The 24,815-nt window shown below is 42.7% G+C and overlaps 1 protein-coding gene across 1 annotated transcript in view; it reads right to left on the bottom strand.

Moving 5' to 3' along the window:
• LOC139749415 (uncharacterized) overlaps positions 1 to 24,815 on the bottom strand; it is a 267,630-nt gene that overhangs the window by 125,013 nt on the left and 117,802 nt on the right. Inside the window, exon 6 of the mRNA XM_071663251.1 lies at positions 17,249 to 17,461. Coding sequence (XP_071519352.1) covers positions 17,249 to 17,461 — 213 coding nt within the window. The remainder of the gene's footprint in view (positions 1 to 17,248; positions 17,462 to 24,815) is intronic.

Raw genomic sequence — 24,815 nt, 5'->3', positions numbered from 1 at the left:
CCTGGTTCACTCCATTGACAGCACGTCGACCCTGGTATACCACATCGTTCCAAATCACTCTAATCCTTGCACGCCTTTCACCCTCCTGCATGTTCAGGCCCCGATCATTCAAAATCTTTTTCACTCCATCTTTCCACCTAAAATTTGGTCTCCCACTTCTCCTGGTTCCCTCCACCTCTGACACATATATCCTCTTTGTCAATCTTTCCTCACTCATTCTCTCCATGTGACCAAACCATTTCAAAACACCCTCTTCTGCCTTCTCAACCACACTCTTTTTATTTCCACACATCTCTCTTACCCTTACATTACTTACTTGATCAAACCACCTCACTCCATATATTGTCCTCAAACATCTCACTTTAAGCACATCCACCCATCTGCGCACAACTCTATCCATAGCTCACGCCTCGCAACCATACAACATTGTTGGAACCACTATTCCTTCAAACATACCCATTTTTGCTTTCCGAGATAAAGTTCTCGACCTCCAAGCATTTTTCAATGCTCCCAGAACTTTCGCCCCCTCCCCCACCCTATGATTCACTTCCGCTTCCATGGTTCCATCCGCTGCAAGATCCACTCCCAGATATCTAAAACACTTTACTTCCTAAAGTTTTTCTCCATTCAAACGTACCTCCCAATTGACTTGACCCTCAACCCTACTGCACCTAATAACCTTGCTCTTATTCACATTCACTCTTAACTTTCTTCTTTCACACACTTTACCAAACTCAGTCACCAGCTTATGCAGTTTCTTACATGAATCAGCCACCAGCGCTGTATCATCAGCGAACAACAACTAACTCACTTCCCAAGCTCTCTCATCCACAACAGAACGCATACTTGCCCCTCTTTCCAAAACTCTTGCATTCACCTCCCTAACAACCCCATCCATAAACAAATTAAACAACCATGGAGATATCACACACCCCTGCCACAAACCTACATTCACTGAGAACCAATCACTTTCCTCTCTTCCTACACGTACACATGCCTTACATCCTCGATAAAAACTTTCACTGCTTCTAACAACTTGCCTCCCACACCATATATTCTTAAAACCTTCCACATAGCATCTCTATCAACTCTATCATATGCCTTCTCCAGATCCATAAATGCTACATACAAATCCACTTGTTTTTCTAAGTATTTCTCACATACATTCTTCAAAGCAAACATCTGATCAACACATCCACTACCACTTCTGAGACAACACTGCTCTTCCCCAATCTGATGCTCTGTACATGCCTTCACCCTCTCAATCAATACCCTTCCATATAATTTACCAGTAATACTCAACAAACTTATACCTCTGTAATTTGAGCACTCACTCTTATCCCCTTCGCCTTTCTACAATGGCACTATGCAACCATTCCGCCAATCCTCAGGCACCTCACCATGAATCATACATTAAATAACCTTACCAACCAGTCAACAATACAGTCACCCCGCTTTTTTAATAAATTCCACTGCAATACCATCCAAACCTGTTGCCTTGCCGGCTTTCATCTTCCGTAAAACTTTTACTACCTCTTCTCTATTTACCAAATCATTTTCCCTAACCCTCTCACTTTGCACACCACCTCGACCAAAACACCCTATATCTGCCACTCTATCATCAAACACATTCAACAAACCTTTAGTGTCTTTTCCTAGCGCTACCTCGCACACATGAGGGGGGAGGAGGTTGTTATTCCATGTGTGGCGAGGTGGCGATGGGAAGAAATAAAGGCAGACAGTATGAATTATGTACATGTGTATATATGTATATGTCTGTGTGTGTATATATATGTGTACATTGAGATTTATAGGTATGTATATTTGCGTGTGTGGACGTGTATGTATATACATGTGTATGTGGGCAGGTTGGGCCATTCTTTCGTCTGTTTCCTTGCGCAACCTCGCTAACGCGGGAGACAGCAACAAAGGAAAATAAATAAAACAAAAAATAAATAAGTAAATAATATATATATATATATATATATATATATATATATATATATATATATATATATATATATATATATATATATATATATATACATATATATACATATATGTATATATATATGTATATATATATATATATATATATATATATATATATATATATATATATATATATATTTTTTTTTTGCTTTGTCGTTGTCTCCCGCGTTTGCGAGGTAATGCAAGGAAACAGACGAAAGAAATGGCCCAACCCACCCCCATACACATGTATATACATACGTCCATACACGCAAATATACATACCTACACAGCTTTCCATGGTTTACCCCAGATGCTTCACATGCCCTGATTCAATCCAATGACAGCACGTCAACCCCGGTATACCACATCGTTCCAATTCACTCTATTCCTTGCCCTCCTTTCACCCTCCTGCATGTTCAGGCCCCGATCACACAAAATCTTTTTCACTCCATCTTTCCACCTCCAATTTGGTCTCCCACTTCTCCTCGTTCCCTCCACCTCCGACACATATATCCTCTTGGTCAATCTTTCCTCACTTATTCTCTCCATGAGCCCAAACCATTTCAAAACACCCTCTTCTGCTCTCTCAACCACGCTCTTTTTATTTCCATACATCTCTCTTACCCTTACGTTACTTACTCGATCAAACCACCTCACACCACACATTGTCCTCAAACATCTCATTTCCAGCACATCCATCCCCCTGCGCACAACTCTATCCATAGCCCATGCCTCGCAACCATACAACATTGTTGGAACCACTATTCCTTCAAACATACCCATTTTTGCTTTCCGAGATAATGTTCTCGACTTCCACACATTCTTCAAGGCTCCCAGTATTTTCGCCCCCTCCCCCACCCTATGATCCACTTCCGCTTCCATGGTTCCATCCGCTGCCAGATCCACTCCCACATATCTAAAACACTTTACTTCCTCAAGTTTTTCTCCATTCAAACTTACCTCCCAATTGACTTGAACCTCAACCCTACTGCACCTAATAACCTTGCTCTTATTCACATTTACTCTTAACTCTCTTCTTTCACACACTTTACCAAACTCAGTCATCAGCTTCTGCAATTTCTCACATGAATCAGCCACCAGCGCTGTATCATCAGCGAACAACTGACTCACTTCCCAAGCTCTCTCATCCCCAACAGACTTCATACTTGCCCCTCTTTCCAAAACTCTTGTATTCCCCTCCCTAACAACCCCATCCATAAACAAATTAAACAACCATGGAGACATCACACACCCCTGCCGCAAACCTTCATTCACTGAGAACCAATCACCTTCCTCTCTTCCTACACGTACACATGCCTTACATCCTCGATAAAAACTTTTCACTGCTTCTAACAACTTGCCTCCCACACCATATATTCTTAATACCTTCCACAGAGCATCTCTATCAACTCTATCATATGCCTTCTCCAGATCCATAAATGCTACATACAAGTCCATTTGCTTTTCTAAGTATTTCTCACATACATTCTTCAAAGCAAACACCTAATCCACACATCCTCTACCACTTCTGAAACCACACTGCTCTTCCCCAATCTGATGCTCTGTACATGCCTTCACCCTCTCAATCAATACCCTCCCATATAATTTACCACGAATACTCAACAAACTTATACCTCTGTAATTTGAGCACTCACTCTTATCCCCTTTGCCTTTGTACAATGGCACTATGCACGCATTCCGCCAATCCTCAGGCACCTCACCATGAGTCATACATACATTAAATAACCTTACCAATCAGTCAATAATACAGTCACCCCCTTTTTTAATAAATTCCACTGCAATACCATCCAAACCTACTGCCTTGCCAGCTTTCATCTTCCGCAAAGCTTTTACTACCTCTTCTCTGTTTACCAAATCATTTTCCCTAACCCTCTCACTTTGCACACCACCTCGACCAAAACACCCTATATCTGCCACTCTATCATCAAACACATTCAACAAACCTTCAAAATACTCACTCCATCTCCTTCTCACATCACCACTACTTGTTATCACCTCCCCATTTGCGCCCTTCAATGAAGTTCCCATTTGATCCCTTGTCTTACGCACTTTATTTACCTCCTTCCAGAACATCTTTTTATTCTCCCTAAAATTTAATGATACTCTCTCACCCCAACTCTCATTTGCCCTCTTTTTCACCTCTTGCACCTTTCTCTTGACCCCCTGTCTCTTTCTTTTATACATCTCCCACTCAATTGCATTTTTTCCCTGCAAAAATCGTCCAAATGCCTCTCTCTTCTCTTTCACTAATAATCTTACTTCTTCATCCCACCACTCACTACCCTTTCTAATCAACCCACCTCCCACTCTTCTCATGCCACAAGCATCTTTTGCGCAATCCATCACTGATTCCCTAAATACATCCCATTCCTCCCCCACTCCCCTTACTTCCATTGTTCTCACCTTTTTCCCTTCTGTACTCAGTCTCTCCTGGTACTTCCTCACACAAGTCTCCTTCCCAAGCTCACTTACTCTCACCACCCTCTTCACCCCAACATTCATTTTTCTTTTCTGAAAACCCATACAAATCTTCACCTTAGCCTCCACAAGATAATGATCAGACATCCCTCCAGTTGCACCTCTCAGCACATTAACATCCAAAAGTCTCTCTTTCGCGCGCCTGTCAATTAACACGTAATCCAATAAAGCTCTCTGGCCATCTCTCCTACTTACATATGTATACTTATGTATATCTCGCTTTTTAAACCAGGTATGCCCAGTCACCAGTCCTTTTTCAGCACATAAATCTACAAGCTCTTCACCATTTCCATTTACAACACTGAACACGCCATGTATACCAATTATTCCCTCAACTACCACATTACTCACCTTTGCATTCAAATCACCCATCACTTTAACCCGGTCTCGTGCATCAAAACCACTAACACACTCATTCAGCTGCTCCCAAAACACTTGCCTCTCATGATCTTTCTTCTCATGCCCAGGTGCATATGCACCAATAATCACCCATCTCTCTCCACCAACTTTCAGTTTTACCCATATTAATCGAGAATTTACTTTCTTACCTTCTATCACAAACTCCCACAACTCCTGTTTCAGGAGTACTGCTACTCCTTCCCTTGCTCTTGTCCTCTCACTAACCCCTGACTTTACTCCCAAGACATTCCCAAACTATTCTTCCTCTTTACCCTTGAGCTTCGTTTCACTCAGAGCCAAAACATCCAGGTTCCTTTCCTCAAACATACAACCTATCTCTCCTTTTTTCACATCTTGGTTACATCCACACACATTTAGACACCCCAGTCTGAGCCTTCGAGGAGGATGAGCACTCCCCGCGTGACTCCTTCTTCTGTTTCCCATTTTAGAAAGTTAAAAAAATACAAGGAGAGGAGGATTTCTGGCCCCCCGCTCCCATCCCCTCTAGTCGCCTTCTACGACATATATTGATTGAGAGGGTGAAGGCATGTACAGAGCATCAGATTGGGGAAGAGCAGTGTGGTTTCAGAAGTGGTAGAGGATGTGTGGATCAGGTGTTTGCTTTGAAGAATGTATGTGAGAAATACTAAGAAAAGCAAATGGATTTGTATGTAGCATTTACGGATCTGGAGAAGGCATATGATAGAGTTGATAGAGATGCTCTGTGGAAGGTATTAAGAATATATGGTGTGGGAGGCAAGTTGTTAGAAGCAGTGAAAAGTTTTTATCAAGGATGTAAGGCATGTGTACGTGTAGGAAGAGAGGAAAGTGATTGGTTGGTTCTCAGTGAATGTAGGTTTGCGGCAGGGGTGTGTGATGTCTCCATGGTTGTTTAATTTGTTTATGGATGGGGTTGTTAGGGAGGTGAATGCAAGAGTTTTGGAAAGAGGGGCAAGTATGAAGTCTGTTGGGGATGAGAGAGCTTGGGAAGTGAGTCAGTTGTTGTTCCCTGATGATGCAGTGCTGGTGGCTGATTCATGTGAGAAACTGCAGAAGCTGGTGACTGAGTTTGGTAAAGTGTGTGAAAGAAGAGAGTTAAGAGTAAATGTGAATAAGAGCAAGGTTATTAGGTACAGTAGGGTTGAGGGTCAAGTCAATTGGGAGGTGAGTTTGAATGGAGAAAAACTGGAGGAAGTGAAGTGTTTTAGATATCTGGGAGTGGATCTGGCAGCGGATGGAACCATGGAAGCGGAAGTGGATCATAGGGTGGGGGAGGGGGCGAAAATTCTGGGAGCCTTGGGGGAGGGGGCGAAAATTCTGGGAGCCTTGAAGAATGTGTGGAAGTCGAGAACATTATCTCGGAAAGCAAAAATGGGTATGTTTGAAGGAATAGTGGTTCCAACAATGTTGTATGGTTGCGAGGCGTGGACTATGGATAGAGTTGTGCGCAGGAGGATGGATGTGCTGGAAATGAGATGTTTGAGGACAATGTGTGGTGTGAGGTGGTTTGATCGAGTAAGTAACATAAGGGTAAGAGAGATGTGTGGAAATAAAAGGAGCGTGGTTGAGAGAGCAGAAGAGGGTGTTTTGAAATGGTTTGGTCACATGGAGAGAATGAGTGAGGAAAGATTGACCAAGAGGATATACGTGTCGGAGGTGGAGGGAACGAGGAGAAGAGGGAGACCAAATTGGAGGTGGAAAGATGGAGTGAAAATGATTTTGTGTGATCGGGGCCTGAACATGCAGGAGAGTGAAAGGAGGGCAAGGAATAGAGTGAATTGGAGCGATGTGGTATACCGGGATTGACGTGCTGTCAGTGGATTGAATCAAGGCATGTGAAGCGTCTGGGGTAAACCATGGAAAGCTGTGTAGGTATGTATATTTGCGTGTGTGGACGTATGTATATACATGTGTATGGGGTGGGTTGGGCCATTTCTTTTGTCTGTTTCCTTGTGTTACCTCGCAAACGCGGGAGACAGCGACAAAGCAAAAAAAAAAAAAAAAATATATATATATATATATATATATATATATATATATATATATATATATCTTTTCTTTCTTTCAAACTATTCGCCATTTCCCGCATTAGCGAGGTAGCGTTAAGAACAGAGGACTGGGCCTTTGAGGGAATATCCTCACCTGGCCCCCTTCTCTGTTCCTTCTTTTGGAAAATAAAAAAAAAAAAAAAACCAAGAGGGGAGGATTTCCAGCCCCCCGCTCCCTCCCCTTTTAGTCGCCTTCTACGACACGCAGGGAATACGTGGGAAGTATTCTTTCTCCCCTATCCCCAGGGATAATATATATATATATATATATATATATATATATATATATATATATATATATATATATATATATATATATATATTCTTTTTTTCTTTTACTTTGTCGCTGTCTCCCGCGTTTGCGAGGTAGCGCAAGAAAAAAACAGAAGAAAGAAATGGCCCAACCCCCCCCCATACACATGTATATACACACGTCCACACACGCAAATATACATACCTACACAGCTTTCCATGGTTTACCCCAGACGCTTCACATGCCTTGATTCAATCCACTGACAGCACGTCAACCCCGGTATACCCCATCGCTCCAATTCACTCTATTCCTTGCCCTCCTTTCACCCTCCTGCATGTTCAGGCCCCGATCACACAAAATCTTTTTCACTCCATCTTTCCACCTCCAATTTGGTCTCCCTCTTCTCCTCGTTCCCTCCACCTCTGACACATATATCCTCTTGGTCAATCTTTCCTCACTCATTCTCTCCATGTGCCCAAACCACTTCAAAACACCCTCTTCTGCTCTCTCAACCACGCTCTTTTTATTTCCACACATCTCTCTTACCCTTACGTTACTCACTCGATCAAACCACCTCACACCACACATTGTCCTCAAACATCTCATTTCCAGCACATCCATCCTCCTGCGCACAACTCTATCCATAGCCCATGCCTCACAACCATACAACATTGTTGGAACCACTATTCCTTCAAACATACCCATTTTTGCTTTCCGAGATAATGTTCTCAACTTCCACACATTCTTCAAGGCCCCAAGAATTTTCGCCCCCTCCCCCACCCTATGATCCACTTCCGCTTCCATGGTTCCATCCACTGCCAGATCCACTCCCAGATATCTAAAACACTTCACTTCCTCCAGTTTTTCTCCATTCAAACTCACCCCCCAATTGACCTGACCCTCAACCCTACTGTACCTAATAACCTTGCTCTTATTCACATTTACTCTTAACTTTCTTCTTCCACACACTTTACCAAACTCAGTCACCAGCTTCTGCAGTTTCTCACATGAATCAGCCACCAGCGCTGTATCATCAGTGAACAACAACTGACTCACTTCCCAAGCTCTCTCATCCCCAACAGACTTCATACTTGCCCCTCTTTCCAAAACTCTTGCATTTACCTCCCTAACAACCCCATCCATAAACAAATTAAACAACCATGGAGACATCACACACCCCTGCCGCAAACCTACATTCACTGAGAACCAATCACTTTCCTCTCTTCCTACACGTACACATGCCTTACATCCTCGATAAAAACTTTTCACTGCTTCTAACAACTTTCCTCCCACACCATATATTCTTAATATATATATATTTTATTCTTATTTGCTCTGTCGCTGTCTCCGGCGTTAGCGAGGTAGCACAAGGAAACAGACGAAAGAATTGCCCAACCCACCCACATACACATGTATATATATACACGTCCACACATGCAAATATACATACCTATACATCTCAATGTATACATATATATACAAACACAGACATATACATATACACACATGTACCTAATTCATACTGTCTGCCTTTATTTATTCCCATCACCATCCCACCACACATGGAATAACAAACCCCTCCCCCCTCATGTGTGCGAGGTAGCGCTAGGAAAAGACAACAAAGGCCACATTCGTTCACACTCAGTCTCTAGCTGTCATGTAATAATGCACCGAAACCACAGCTCCCTTTCCACATCCAAGCCCCACACAACTTTCCATGGTTTACCCCAGACGCTTCACATGCCCTAATTCAATCCATTGACAGCAGGTGAACCCCGGTATACCACATCGTTCCAATTCACTCTATTCCTTGCATGCCTCTCACCCTCCTGCATGTTCAGGCCCCGATCACTCAAAATCTTTTTCACTCCATCTTTCCACCTCCAATTTGGTCTCCCACTTCTCCTCGTTCCCTCCACCTCTGACACATATATCCTCTTGGTCAATCTTTCCTCACCCATTCTCTCCATGTGACCAAACCATTTCAAAACACCCTCTTCTGCTCTCTCAACCACACTCTTTTCATTTCCACACATCTCTCTTACCCTTACATTACTTACTTGATCAAACCACCTCACACCACATAATGTCCTCAAACATCTCATTTCCAGCATATCCACCCTCCTCCGCACAACTCTATCCATAGCCCATGCCCAGCAACCATACAACATTGTTGGAACCACTATTCCTTCAAACATACCCATTTTTGCTTTCCAAGATAGTGTTCTTGACTTCCAATCATTCTTCAAGGCTCCCAGAATTTTCGCCCCCTCCCCCACCCTATGATTCACTTCTGCTTCCAAGGTTCCATCTGCTGCAAGATCCACTCCCAGATATCTAAAACATTTTACTTCCTCCAGTTTTTCTCCATTCAAACTTACCTCCCAATTGACTTGACCCTCAACCCTACTGTACCTAATAACCTTGCTCTTATTCACATTTACTCTCAGCTTTCTTCTTTCACACACTTTACCAAACTCAGTCACCAGCTTCTGCAGTTTCTCACATGAATCAGCCACCAGTGCTGTATCATCAGCAAACAACAACTGACTCACTTCCCAAGCTCTCTCATCCACAACAGACTGCATACTTTCCCCTCTGTCCAAAACTCTTGCATTCACCTCCCTAACAACCCCATCCATAAACAAATTAAACAACCATGGAGACATTACACACTCCTGCCGCAAACCTACATTCACTGAGAACCAATGACTTCCCTCTCTTCCTACATGTACACATGTCTTACATCCTCAATAAAAACTTTTCACTGCTTCCAACAACTTGCCTCCCATACCATATAATCTTAATACCCTCCACAGAGCATCTCTATCAACTCTATCATATGCCTTCTCCAGATCCATACATGCTACATAGAAATCCATTTGCTTTTCTAAGTATTTCTCGCATACATTCTTCAAAGCAAACACCTGATCCACACATCCTCTACCACTTCTGAAACCACACTGCTCTTCCCCAATCTTATGTTCTGTACATGCCTTTACCCTCTCAATCAATCATTTCTATTTTATTTATCTATTTTGCTTTGTCGCTGTCTCCCATGTCAGCGAGGTAGCGCAAGGAAACAGACGAAAGAATGGCCCAACCCACCCACATACACATGTATATACATACACGTCCACACACGCAAATATACATACCTATACATCTCAATGTACACATATATATACACACACAGACATATACATTTATACACATGTACATAATTCATACTGTCTGCCTTTATTTATTCCCATCGCCACCCCGCCACACATGGAATAACAAACCCCTCCCCCCTCATGTGTGCGAGGTAGCACTAGGAAAAGACAACAAAGGCCACATTCGTTCACACTCACTCTCTAGCCGTCATGTACTAATGCACCGACACCACAGCTCCCTTTCCACATCCAGGCCCAACACAACTTTCCATGGTTTACCCCAGACGCTTCACATGCCCTAATTCAATCCACTGACAGCACGTCAACCCCGGTATACCACATCGTTCCAATTCACTCTATTCCTTGCATGCCTCTCACCCTCCTGCATGTTCAGGCCCCGATCACTCAAAATCTTTTTCACTCCATCTTTCCACCTCCAATTTGGTCTCCCACTTCTCCTCGTTCCCTCCACCTCTGACACATATATCCTCTTGGTCAATCTTTCCTCACTCATTCTCTCCATGTGACCAAACCATTTCAAAACACCCTCTTCTGCTCTCTCAACCACACTCTTTTCATTTCCACACATCTCTCTTACCCTTACATTACTTACTTGATCAAACCACCTCACACCACATAATGTCCTCAAACATCTCATTTCCAGCACATCCACCCTCCTCCGCACAACTCTATCCATAGCCCACGCCCAGCAACCATACAACATTGTTGGAACCACTATTCCTTCAAACATACCCATTTTTGCTTTCCAAGATAGTGTTCTTGACTTCCAATCATTCTTCAAGGCTCCCAGAATTTTTGCCCCCTCCCCCACCCTATGATTCACTTCTGCTTCCATGGTTCCATCCACTGCAAGATCCACTCCCAGATATCTAAAACACTTTACTTCCTAAAGTTTTTCTCCATTCAAACTTACCTCCCAATTGACTTGACCCTCAACCCTACTGGACCTAATAACCTTGCTCTTATTCACATTTACTCTCAGCTTTCTTCTTTCACACACTTTACCAAACTCAGTCACCAGCTTCTGCAGTTTCTCACATGAATCAGCCACCAGTGCTGTATCATCAGCAAACAACAACTGACTCACTTCCCAAGCTCTCTCATCCACAACAGACTGCATACTTTCCCCTCAGTCCAAAACTCTTGCATTCACCTCCCTAACAACCCCATCCATAAACAAATTAAACAACCATGGAGACATTACACACCCCTGCCACAAACCTACATTCACTGAGAACCAATGACTTCCCTCTCTTCCTACATGTACACATGCCTTACATCCTCAATAAAAACTTTTCACTGCTTCTAACAACTTGCCTCCCATACCATATATTCTTAATACCCTCCACAGAGCATCTCTATCAACTCTATCATATGCCTTCTCCAGATCCATACATGCTACATAGAAATCCATTTGCTTTTCTAAGTATTTCTCGCATACATTCTTCAAAGCAAACACCTGATCCACACATCCTCTACCACTTCTGAAACCACACTGTTCTTCCCCAATCTTATGCTCTGTACATGCCCTCACCCTCTCAATCAATCATTTCTATTTTATTTATTTATTTTGCTTTGTCGCTGTCTCCCATGTCAGCGAGGTAGCACAAGGAAACAGACGAAAGAATGGCCCAAACCACCCACATACACATGTATATACATACACGTCCACACGCAAATATACATACCTATACATCTCAATGTACACATATATACACACACAGACATATGCATTTATACACATGTACATAATTCATACTGTCTGCCTTTATTTATTCCCATCGCCACCCCGCCACACATGGAATAACAAACCCCTCCCCCCTCATGTGTGCGAGGTAGCACTAGGAAAAGACAACAAAGGCCACATTCGTTCACACTCAGTCTCTAGCCGTCATGTACTAATGCACCGACACCACAGCTCCCTTTCCACATCCAGGCCCCACACAACTTTCCATGGTTTATCCCAGATGCTTCACATGCCCTAGTTCAATCCATTGACAGCACGTCAACCCCGGTATACCACATCGTTCCAATTCACTCCATTCCTTGCATGATTTTCACCCTCCTGCATGTTCAGGCCCCGATCACTCAAAATCTTTTTCACTCCATCTTTCCACCTCCAATTTGGTCTCCCACTTCTCCTCGTTCCCTCCACCTCTGACACATATATCCTCTTGGTCAATCTTTCCTCACTCATTCTCTCCATGTGACCAAACCATTTCAAAACACCTTCTTCTGCTTTCTCAACCACACTCTTTTCATTTCCACATGTCTCTCTTACCCTTACATTACTTACTCAATTAAACCACCTCACATGAGATATTGTCCTCAAACATCTCATTCCCAGCACATCCACCCTCCTGCGCACAACTCTATCCATAGCCCATGCCCAGCAACCATACAACATTGTTGAAACCACTATTCCTTCAAACATACCCATTTTTGCTTTCCAAGATAGTGTTCTCGACTTCCAAACATTCTTCAAGGCTCCCAGAATTTACGCCCCGTCCCCCACCCTATGATTCACTTCTGCTTCCATGGTTCCATCCGCTGCCAGATCCACTCTCAGATATCTAAAACACTTTACTTCCTCCAGTTTTTCTCCATTCAAACTTACCTCCCAGTTGACTTGATCCTCAACCCTACTGTACCTAATAACCTTGCTCTTATTCACATTTACTCTCAGCTTTCTTTTTTCAAACACTTTACCAAACTCAGTCACCAGCTTCTGCAGTTTCTCACATGAGTCAGCCACCAGTGCTGTATCATCAGTGAACAACAACTGACTCACTTCCCAAGCTCTCTCATCCACAATAGACTGCATACTTTCCCCTCTGTCCAAAACTCTTGCATTCACCTCCCTAACAACCGCATCCATAAACAAATTAAACAACCATGGAGACATCACACACCCCTGCCGCAAACCTACATTCACTGAGAACCAATCACTTTCCTCTCTTCCTACACGTACACATGCCTTACATCCTCAATAAAAACTTTTCACTGCTTCTAACAACTTCCCTCCCATACCATATATTCTTAATACCCTCCACAGAGCATCTCTATCAACTCTATCATATGCCTTCTCCAGATCCATACATGCTACGTACAAATCCATTTCCTTTTCTAAGTATTTCTCACATACATTAAACACCTGGTCCACACATCCTCTACCACTTCTGAAACCACACTGCTCTTCCCCAATCTGATGCTCTGTACATGCCTTCACCATCTCAATCAATCATTTTTATCTTATTTATTTATTTTGCTTTGTCGCTGTCTCCCGTGTTAGCGAGGTAGCACAAGGAAACAGATGAAAGAATGGCCCAACCCACCCACATACACATGTATATACATACACGTCCACACACGCAAATATACATACCTATAGATGTCAATGTACACATATATATGCACACACAGACATATACATATATACACATGTACATAATTCATACTGTCTGCCTTTATTTATTCCCATCACCACCCCGCCACACATGGAATAACAACCCCCTCCCCCCTCATGTGTGCGAGGTAGCGCTAGGAAAAGACAACAAAGGCCACATTCGTTCACACTCAGTCTCTAGCTGTCATGTACTAATGCACCGAAACCACAGCTCCCTTTCCACATCCAGGCTCAACACAACTTTCCATGGTTTACCCCAGACACTTCACATGCCCTAGTTCAATCCATTAACAGCACGTCAACCCCGGTATACCACATCGTTCCAATTCACTCTATTCCCTGCACGCCTTTCACCCTCCTGCATGTTCAGGCCCCGATCACTCAAAATCTTTTTCACTCCACCTTTCCACCTCCAATTTGGTCTCCTACTTCTCCTCGTTCCCTCCACCTCTGACACATATATCCTCTTGGTCAATCTTTCCTCATTCATTCTCTCCAAGTGAACAAACCATTTCAAAACACCCTCTTCTGCCCTCTCAACCACACTCTTCTCTCAACCACACTCTTTTTATTTCCACACATCTCTCTTACCCTTACATTACTTACTCGATCAAACCACCTCACACCACATATTGTCCTCAAACATCTCATTTCCAGCACATCCATCCTCCTGCGCACTACTCTATTGATAGCACAAGCCTCGCAACCATACAACATTGTTGGAACCACTATTCCTTCAAACATACCCATTTTTGCTTTCCGAGATAATGTTCTCGACTTCCAAACATTCTTCAAGGCTCCCAGAATTTTCGCCCCCTCCCCCACCCTATGATTCACTTCCGCTTCCATGGTTCCATCCGCTGCCAGATACACTCCCAGATATCTAAAACACTTTACTTCCTCCAGTTTTTCTCCATTCAAACTTACCTCCCAATTGACTTGACCCTCAAACCTACTGTACCTAATAACCTTGCTCTTATTCACATTTACTCTTAACTTTCTTCTTTCACACACTTTACCAAACTCAGTCACCAGCTTCTGCACTTTCTCACATGAATCAGCCACCAGCACTGTATCATCAGCGAACAACAACTGACTCACTTCCTCTCAATCAATACCCTCCCATATAATTTACCAGGAATATTCAACAAACTTATACCTCTGTAATTTGAGCACTCACTCTTATCCCCTTTGCCTTTGTACAATGGCACTATGCATGCATTCCGCCAATCCTCAGGCACCTGAACATGAATCATACATACTTTAAATAACCTTACCAACCAGTCAACAATACAGTCACCCCCTTTTTTAATAAATTCCACTGCAATACCATCCAAACCCGCTGCCTTGCATGCTTTCATCTTCCACAAAGCTTTTACTACCTCTTCTCTGTTTACCAAATCATTTTCCCTAACCCTCTCACTTTGCACACCACCTCGACCCACCCTATATCTACCACTCTATCATCAAACACATTCAACAAACCTTCAAAATACTCACTCCATCTCCTTCTCACATCACCACTACTTGTTATCACCTCCCCATTAGCCCCCTTCACTGAAGTTCCCATTTGCTCCCTTGTCTTACGCACTTTATTTACCTCCTTCCAGAACATCTTTTTATTCTTCCTAAAATTTAATGATACTCTCTCACCCCAACTCTCATTTGCCCTCTTTTTCACCTCTTGCACCTTTCTCTTGACCTCCTACCTCTTTCTTTTATACATCTCCCACTCATTTGCATTTTTCCCTGCAACAATCGTCCAAATGCCTCTCTCTTCTCTTTCACTAATAATCTTACTTCTTCATCCCACCACTCACTACCCTTTCTAATCTGCCCACCTCCCACGCTTCTCATGCCACAAGCATCTTTTGTGCAAGCCATCACTGACTCCCTAAATACATCCCATTCCTCCCCCACTCCCCTTACCTCCTTTGTTCTCACCTTTTTCCATTCTGTACTCAGTCTCTCCTGGTACTTCCTCACACAAGTCTCCTTCCCAAGCTCACTTACTCTCACCACTCTCTTCACCCCAACATTCTCTATTCTTTTCTGAAAACCCTACAAATCTTCATCTTCCCCTCCACAAGATAGTGATCAGACATCCCTCCAGTTGCGCCTTTCAGCACTTTAGCCTATCAATTAACACGTAATCCAGTAACGCTCTCTGGCCATCTCTCCTACTTACATACGTATACTTTTGTATATCTCGCTTTTTAAACCAGGTATTGCCAATCACCAGTCCTTTTTCAGCACATGAATCTACAAGCTCTTCACCATTTCCATTTACAACATGTATACCAATTATTCCCTCAACTGCCACATTACTCACCTTTGCATTCAAATCACCCATCACTATAACCCAGTCTTGTGCATCAAAACCACTAACACACTCATTCAGCTGCTCCCAAAACACTTGCCTCTCATGATCTTTCTTCTCATGTACAGGTGTATATGCACCAATAATCACCCATCTCTGTCCATCAACTTCCAGTTTTACCCATATCAACCTAGAATTTACTTTCTTACACTCTATCACATACTCCCATCACTCCTGTTTCAGGAGTAGTGCTACTCCTTCCCTTGCTCTTGTCCTCTCACTAACCCCTAACTTTACTTCCAGGACATTCCCAAACCACTCTTCCCCTTTACCCTTGAACTTCTTTTCACTCAGAGCCAAAACATCCAGGTTCCTTTCCTCAAACATACTACCTATCTCTCCTTTTTTCTCATCTAGGCTACATCCACACACATTTAGACACTTCCCGCATTTGCAAGGTAGTGTTAAGAACAGAGGACTGGGCTTTTGAGGGAATATCCTCACCTTGCCCCCTCCTCAGTTCCTTCTTTTGGAAAACTAAAAACTAAAAACACATGTACATATTCATACATGCTTGCCTTCAATCCATTCCCAGCATTACCCCACCCCACAGAAAACAGCATCACTACCCCCTGCTTAAGCGAAGTAGTGCCAGGAAACAGAAAAAAAAGGCCACAATCATTCACACTCGGTCTTTACATGTCATGTGTAATGCACTGAAACCACAGCTCCCTATTCACATCCAGGCCCCACACACCTTTCCATGGTTTACCCAATATTTCACATGCCATGGTTCAGTCCACTGACAGCACAATGGCCCCAGTATACCACATCGTGCCAATTCACTCTATTCCTTGCATGCCTCTCATCCTCCCATATGTTCAGGCCCCAATCACTCAAAATCTTTTTCACTCCATCCTTCCACCTCCAATTTGGTCTGCTTCTTGTCCCCCCCCCACCCCACCTTTGACATATATCTCCTTTATCAATCTTTCCTTACACTTTCTTTCAATATGTCAGAACAATTTCAACATACCCTCTTCCACTCTCTCAATCATATTCCTTTTATTACCACACATCTCTCTTACCCTTTCATCACTTATTCAATCAACTTTTATTCAATAATTCATTAACCCTTATCATAGAATGTTACCTTGTGAAAGTATTACAAACCTTGGTTCTCTAGGTTCTTTTTTTTGTGTGTTCTTGTTATTATTGTTATTATCTCCACTCTCTCCTCTGCTTCTCTCTTTATGCCATGTCTGCAAAGCAGACCGAATGCCAGCCCGTCCAAGGCGGACAGAACTTCCTTTGTCATCAGGGTTTAGAAGCCGTTCTAAACTGGACCCACGTTCACGTCGAAATTCTGAGTGTTCACCACGTTCCCTGCAAAATAAAATGATAGTAAATACATTCACTGTGGCAATACTAATACCTGCATTCTTACAAAAGAATATTGAGGGATATAAACTTGATAGGCTTCTCAGTCATATCAGTTTGACCCTAAGATACACAGCATAATTCCTTTACTAAAGTATTTGCTACTGACACTCCTTAAAGGGCTGAAGTGAATCATAGGCTAAGAGGGAGCCAAGGTCCTATGTGCATTAAGGAGTGTATTGGAGAGGAAAGTGTCTGTTAAGTTAAAGATGAGTATGCCTTACGGTATAGTAGTCCCATCAGTACTATCTGGATGTCAGTCTAAGGTCTCAAAAAAAGAAAGAAAGAAAAAAGGTGGTTGTATAGGTTATGAAATGCCTGAGGGTAATACAGTATGTGGCATGAGGCAGGTTGATCATGTATGGAATGACTGTATCAAAACTAAAGTGTATTCAATAGAATAGTATATGCAGTCTGGCTCATAGGGTCAAACCAGAGTGTGCTGAAATGGTTTGGGCATATGGAGACAATGAACTGCTGAAAAGACCCATGCATAAGATGAGGAGGAAGCAAGGGGAAGGGTCAGACCAAGGAAATGAGAAGATACAATGAAGTAGACTTTGGGATATTGGGGCCTGAAAACTGAAAAGGGCAAGAAGCATACATGAGATAAAATCAACTGGATCGATGTTGTAAATGAGGAAGTGATGTGCTGTAAATGGGCTTAACCAGGGCATATGAAAATGTCAAGGTAAATCAAGGGGCTTGGCTGTGGATGTTAAACTCTGGTTTCAGTATATTATACATGACTTAATTATTGGCTGTACACAAATGAGGCTCTTCTTTGTTTGTTCCTAGCACTACTTTGATTAGGCATGATGTGTAATCATATTGTACTTATTCATAATTACCCTAGGCACAGGATGCATTAAAAATGAGACATAATTACGCAACAACCTTTGTCTAAGAAAGAAAGCCTCTTTCTAAAGGTTCCTGCAGCCTACAGCTGTTCTACTTCCGGTAATAGGGAAATGTTGACCACTTTGGACTGAGAAGTTACTTGTCTAGACTGTACGCCTGGTGATAAGGCCTCGTCAAAAGTGACTTTTCACTCAGTGTAACCTCATGCAAGAGAAGTCCAGTAACACTACTGAAATTACTTATAATTTTTTTGTACATATTCACAATTTTTTGCATTAGTGAGTTAGCTTCAAGAAATGATGACTGCGCCTTAGAAGGAATAATTTTCATTTGGCCCCCTTTTCAGTTCCTTCTCATGGAAAAGAAAAAACAGGAGAGGAGGATTTCCTGTCCACTCCTCCCACCCCTTTTAGTCACCTTCTATGACATGCAGAGAATATGTGGGCAGTATTCTTTCCACCTTAGCCCTAGGAATAACTATTTACATATATCTTATATATTTATTTATTATACTTTGTCACCGTCTCCCGTGTTAACAAGGGAGTGCAAGGAAACAGACGAAAGAATGGCCCAACCCACCCACATACACATGTACATACATACACGTCCACACATGCACATATACATACCAATACATTTCAACATATACACATACATAAACATACAGAGGCATATACTCATGTACAAAATTCATACTTGCTGCCTTTATTCATTCCTGTCGCCACTCCGCCACACATGAAATAACATCCCACCTCCCCCGCACACACATGAGGTAGCGCTAGGAAAAGACAACAAAGGCCACATTTGTTCACACTCAGTCTCTAGCTGTCGTGTATAATGCACTGAAACCACAGCTCCCTTTCCACATCCAGGCCCCACAAAACTTTCCATGGTTTACCCAAGACGCTTCGTATGCCCTGGTTGTTCACGCCCAGATCGCCCAAAATCTTTTCCACTCCATCCTTCCACCTCCAATTTGGTCTCCCACTTCTCCTCGTTCCCTCCACCTCTGACATATATATCCTCATTGTCAATCTTTCCTCACTCATTCTCTCCATGTGACCACACCGTTTCAATACACCCTCTTCGGCTCTCTCAACCACACTCTTTTTATTACCACACATCTCTCTAACCCTTTCATTACTTACTCGATCAAACCACCTCACACCACATATTATCCTCAAACATCTCATTTCCAACACATCCACAAAACCCTATCTATAGCCCATGCCTCGCAACCATATAACATTGTTGGAACCACTATTCCTTCAAACATACCCATTTTTGCTTTCCGTGATAATGTTCTTGCCTTCCACACATAGTTCAACGCTCCCAGCACTTTCACCCCCTCCCCCAACCTGTGACTCACTTCCACTTCTATAGTTCCATCTGCTGCCAAATCCACTCCCAGATATCTAAAATACTTCACTTCCTCCAGTTTTTCTCCATTCAAACTTACCTCCAAATTGACTTGTCCCTCAACTCTACTGTACCTAATAAACTTGCTCTTATTCACATTTACTCTCAGCTTTCTTCTTTCACACACTTTACCAAACTCAGTCACCAGCTTCTGCAGTTTCTCACCTGAATCAGCCACCAGCACTGTATCATCAGTGAACAACAAATGACTCACTTGCCGAGCCCTCTCATCCACAACAGACTGAATACTTGCCCCTCTCTCCAAAACTCCTACATTCACCTCCATAACAACCCCATCCATAAACAAATTAAACAACCATGAAGACATCACACACCTATGCCGCAAACTGACATTCACTGAGAGCCAATCACTTTCCTCTCTTTGTACTCTTACACATGCCTTACATCCTCGATAAAAACTTTTCACTGCTTCCGCAACTTCCTTCCCAAACCATATACTCTTAATACCTTCCACAGAGCATCTCTATCAACTCTATCATATGCCTTCTCCAGACCCATAAATGCTACATACAAATCCATTTGTTTTTCTATTTCTCACATTTATTCTTCAACGCAAACACCTGATCCACACATCCTCTACCTTTTCTGAAACTACACTGCTCTTCCCCATTCTGATGTTCTGTACATGCCTTCACCAACTCAAAAATACCCTCCCATATAATTTCCCAGAACTACTCAACAAACTTATACCTCTGTAATTTGAACACTCACCTTTATCCCCCTTGCCCTTGTACAATGGCACTATACATGCATTCCGCCAATCCTCAGGCACTTCACCATGAGCCAAACATACAATGAATATCCTCACCAACCAGTCAACAACACAGTCACCCATTTTTAATAAACTCCACTGCAATACCATCCAAACCTGCCCCCTTGCCGGCTTTCATCTTCTGCAAAGCTTTCAGAACCTCTTCTCTGTTTACCGAATCATTCTCCTTGACCCTCTCACTTCACACACCACCTCGACCAAAACACCTTATATCTGCCACTCTATCATCACATACAGTCAACAAACCTTCAAAATACTAACTCCATCTCCTTCACACATCACCACTACTTGTTATTACCTCCCCATTAGCCCCCTTCACTGATGTTCCAATTTGATCTCTTGTCTTACGCACTTTATTTACCTCCTTACAAAACATCTTTTTACTCTCCGTAAAATCTAATGATACTCTCTCACCCCAACTCTCATTTGCCTCTTTTTCATCTCTTGCACCTTTCTATTGACCTTGCCTCTTTGTTTTATACATCTCCCGGTCATCTTCACCATTTCCCTGCAAAAATCGTCCAAATGCCTCTCTCTTCTCTTTCACTAATAATCTCACTTCTTCATCCCACCACTCACTGCCCTTTCTAATCTGCCCACCTCCCACGTTTCTCATGCCACAAGCATCTTTTGAGCAAGCCATTACTGCTTCCCTAAATACATCCCATTCCTCCCCTGCTACCCTTACGTCCTTTGCTCTCACTTTTTTCCATCCTGCACTCAGTCTCCCTGGTACTTCCTCACACAAGTCTCCTTCCTAAGCTCACTTACTCTCACCACCCTCTTCATCCCAACATTCTCTCTTCTTTTCTGAAAAACTCTACAAATCTTCACCTTCGCCTCCACAAGATAATGACCAGACATCCCTCCAGTTGCACCTCTCAGCACATTAACATCCAAAAGTCTCTCTTTCACGCGCCTATCAATTAACGCGTAATCCAATAACGCTCTCTGGCCATCTCTCCTACTTACATATGTATACTTATGTATATCTCTCTTTTCAAACCAGTTGATTTGATGGGAAACTGTTGATTTAACAGACAAATAGGGAAGTGGTGTCTAATAATGCCGAAAGTCAGTTAAATCAAATGTAACCTATTTCTGTGCCATATTTATATTCACATATCCTCTTTTATCACAGGAGGGTTTAGTGTGTGGTACGATAGCTGGGTGGTGAGAACCCAGCAGCATGGAAGCGCTTGCCAGGCAGTTGGAGGCAGGAGTCTTACTGAGATATAGGTGATGCCACCCATCTCCAGTGAAAGGATACTTCTTTATAATAAACTGAGGATGGACTACCTGTTTTCATTACACCACTTACTATTACTTGATGCCATTTTGAATTGTAAGGATTGCAAGATTATTCAATAAATAAAGTCACTATTCTGAAATAACAGAAACACTGTATACACCCTGACAACACAATAGCATGGGACAGACTGAGACCAAAAAAAAGTGGGTCTACCATATGCTACCAAAAAAAGGGCAATGTGGAGTGTGCATGGTGCAGCATTTGAGTAGAGGTTATCGAAGTATAAGATATGGGTAAGCTTTTTATATGTACTTGGCAGCTGATAGTGAGTTAAAGAGTGGTTTGGGTGGGAGGGTAATCAAGTGCCAAGCATGCTGAGGTGGGACTTTCTTGGTAGGATATTTGTTTCATTGTGGTGCTGAGTGCCATCTCTTAGCCTTTAGTGCTGCCTCACAATTAATAAGCCACTCGCACAAGGTAGCTCTAGCACAGTGTTTTGAAAGCAATTGTTCCAACTGTGTAATGTAGTGCTAATCATTTGATGTTACTGTGGGTGTTGTGACGTGATTGTGAGGGCATCTGCATATGAAAAGACCTTCACGCTGAGCCTTGCCTGAGATAAAGGAAGTTCATGTGAGAAGAATCTTTAGTAAGTGAAAGAACTGCATCTACCATAAAGATGACACCTAGCAATTACAACTCAGTAATGTACCATTCTCTGCACACACATCAAAACACTTAAAGATCTAAGGGCCAAGCTGGTGGGACCTAAGCGGTGCTACAGGAGCCTCTCAAGATCTTAGGTCCAAGCTGCTAGGAGTAAGGAGTTTCTACCAAGGATGTAAGGCATGCATACGAGTAGGAAGAGAGGAGAATGACTGGTTCCCAGTGAAGATCAGTCTGCAGCAGGGGTGTGTGATGTCACGAAAGTTGTCTAATTTGTTTATGATGAGATGGTCTGGGAGGTAAATGCAACAGTTTTGGAGAGAAGGGCAAGTATGCAGTCTGTTGGGGATGAGAGGGCCTGGGAAATGAGTCGATCATTGATTGCTGATGATACAGCACTGGTGGCTGATTTGAGTGAGAAACTGCAGAAGCTAGTGACCGAATTTGGAAAAAAGTGAAAGGAGAAAGTTGAGAGTAAATGTGAATAAAAGCAGAGTTATTAGGTTCAGCAGGATTGAGGGACCGAGTCAGTTGGGATGTAAGTTTGAATGGAGAAAAATTGGAGGAGGTGAAGTGTTTTAGACATCTGGGAATGTACCTGGCAAATGGAAACATGAAAGCAGAAGTGAGTCTTAGAGTGGGAGAAGGGGCAAAGGTTCTAGGAGCAATGGAGAACATGTGGAAAGAGAATGTTAACTCAGAGAGCAAAACTGGGTATGTCAAAAGGAAAAGTAGTTCCAGCAATATCATATGGTTGCAAGGCATGGGCTATAGGTTGTACAGAGGGGGTATAATGTGTTCGATATGAAATGTTTGAGGACAATATGTACTGTAAGGCAGTTTGATCAAGTAAGTGATGAAAGGGTAATAAAAGGAGTGTGGTTGAGAGAGCACAAGAGGGTGCGTTGAAATGGTCTGGACACAGAGAGAATGAGAGAGGAAAGGATGACAAAGTGGATGTATGTGTCAGAGGTGGAGGGAACAAGGAGAAGCAAAAAACCAAATTGGAGGTGGAAGGATAGAGTGAAGACAATATTGAGCAAAAGGGGCCTGAACATGCAGGAGGGTGAAAGGCATGCACAGAATAGAGCGAACTGGAATGATGGGGTATAATGGGGTCGATGTACTGTCAGTGGACTGAACCAGGGCATGTGAAGTGTCAGCGGTAAACCATGGAAAGGTCTGGATATAGATAGAGGGCTGTGGTTTCCGTGCATTACACTTAGTTGCTGTTTCCCACATTAGTAAGGTAGCGCAAGGAAACAGACAAAAGAATGGCCCAACCCATCCACATACACATGCATATACATAAAGGCCCACACACGCACATATACATATCTATACATTTCAACTTATACATACATAAACATACAAAGACATATACGTATATACACATGTACATATTCATACTTGCTGCCTTCATCCATTCCCATCGCCACCCTGCCACTCATGAAACAGCACCCCCCTTCCCCCTGCCTGTGCACAAGGTAGTGCTAGGAAAAGACAACAAAGGCCACATTTGTTCATACTCAGTCTCTAGCTGTCATGTGTAATGCACCAAAACCACAACTCCCTTTCCACATCCAGGCCTTACAAAACTTGCCATGGTTTACCCCAGATGCTTCACATGCCCTGGTTCAATCCACTGACAACACGTCTGCTTTGGTATATTGCATTGTTCCAATTCACTCTATTCCTTACAAGCCTTTCACCCTCCTCTATATTCAGGCCTAGATTGCTCAAAATCTTTTTCACTCCATCCTCCCACCTCCAATTTGGTCCCCCACTTCTCCTTGTTCCCTCCACTTCTGACACATATATCCTCTTTGTCAATCTTTCCTCACTCATTCTCTCCATGTGATCAAGCCATTTCAATACACTCTCTTCTGCTCTCTCAACCACACTCTTTTTATTACCACACATCTCTTACAATTTCATTACTTACTCGATCAAACCACCTCACACCACATATTGTCCTTAAACATCTCATTTCGAACACATCTACCCTCCTCTACATAACCCTATCTATAACCCATGCCTCACAACCATATAAAATTGTTGGAACCACTATTCCTTCAAACATACCCATTTTTGCTCTCCGAGATAACGTTCTCGCCTTCCACACATTCTTCAACGCTCCCAGAACCTTTGCCCCCTCCCCCACCCTGTAACTCACTTCCATTTCCATGGTTCCATCCACTGCCAAATCCAATCCTGGATATCTAAAACACTTCACTTCCTCCAGTTTTTCTCCAATCAAACTTATCTCCCAATTAACTTGTCCCTTAACCCTACTAAACCTAATAACC

The sequence above is a fragment of the Panulirus ornatus genome, chromosome 7 (genome assembly GCF_036320965.1).
Source record: "Panulirus ornatus isolate Po-2019 chromosome 7, ASM3632096v1, whole genome shotgun sequence".
NCBI classification, from domain to species: Eukaryota; Metazoa; Arthropoda; class Malacostraca; order Decapoda; family Palinuridae; genus Panulirus; species Panulirus ornatus.
This window is presented reverse-complemented; position numbering and strand designations above follow the sequence as displayed.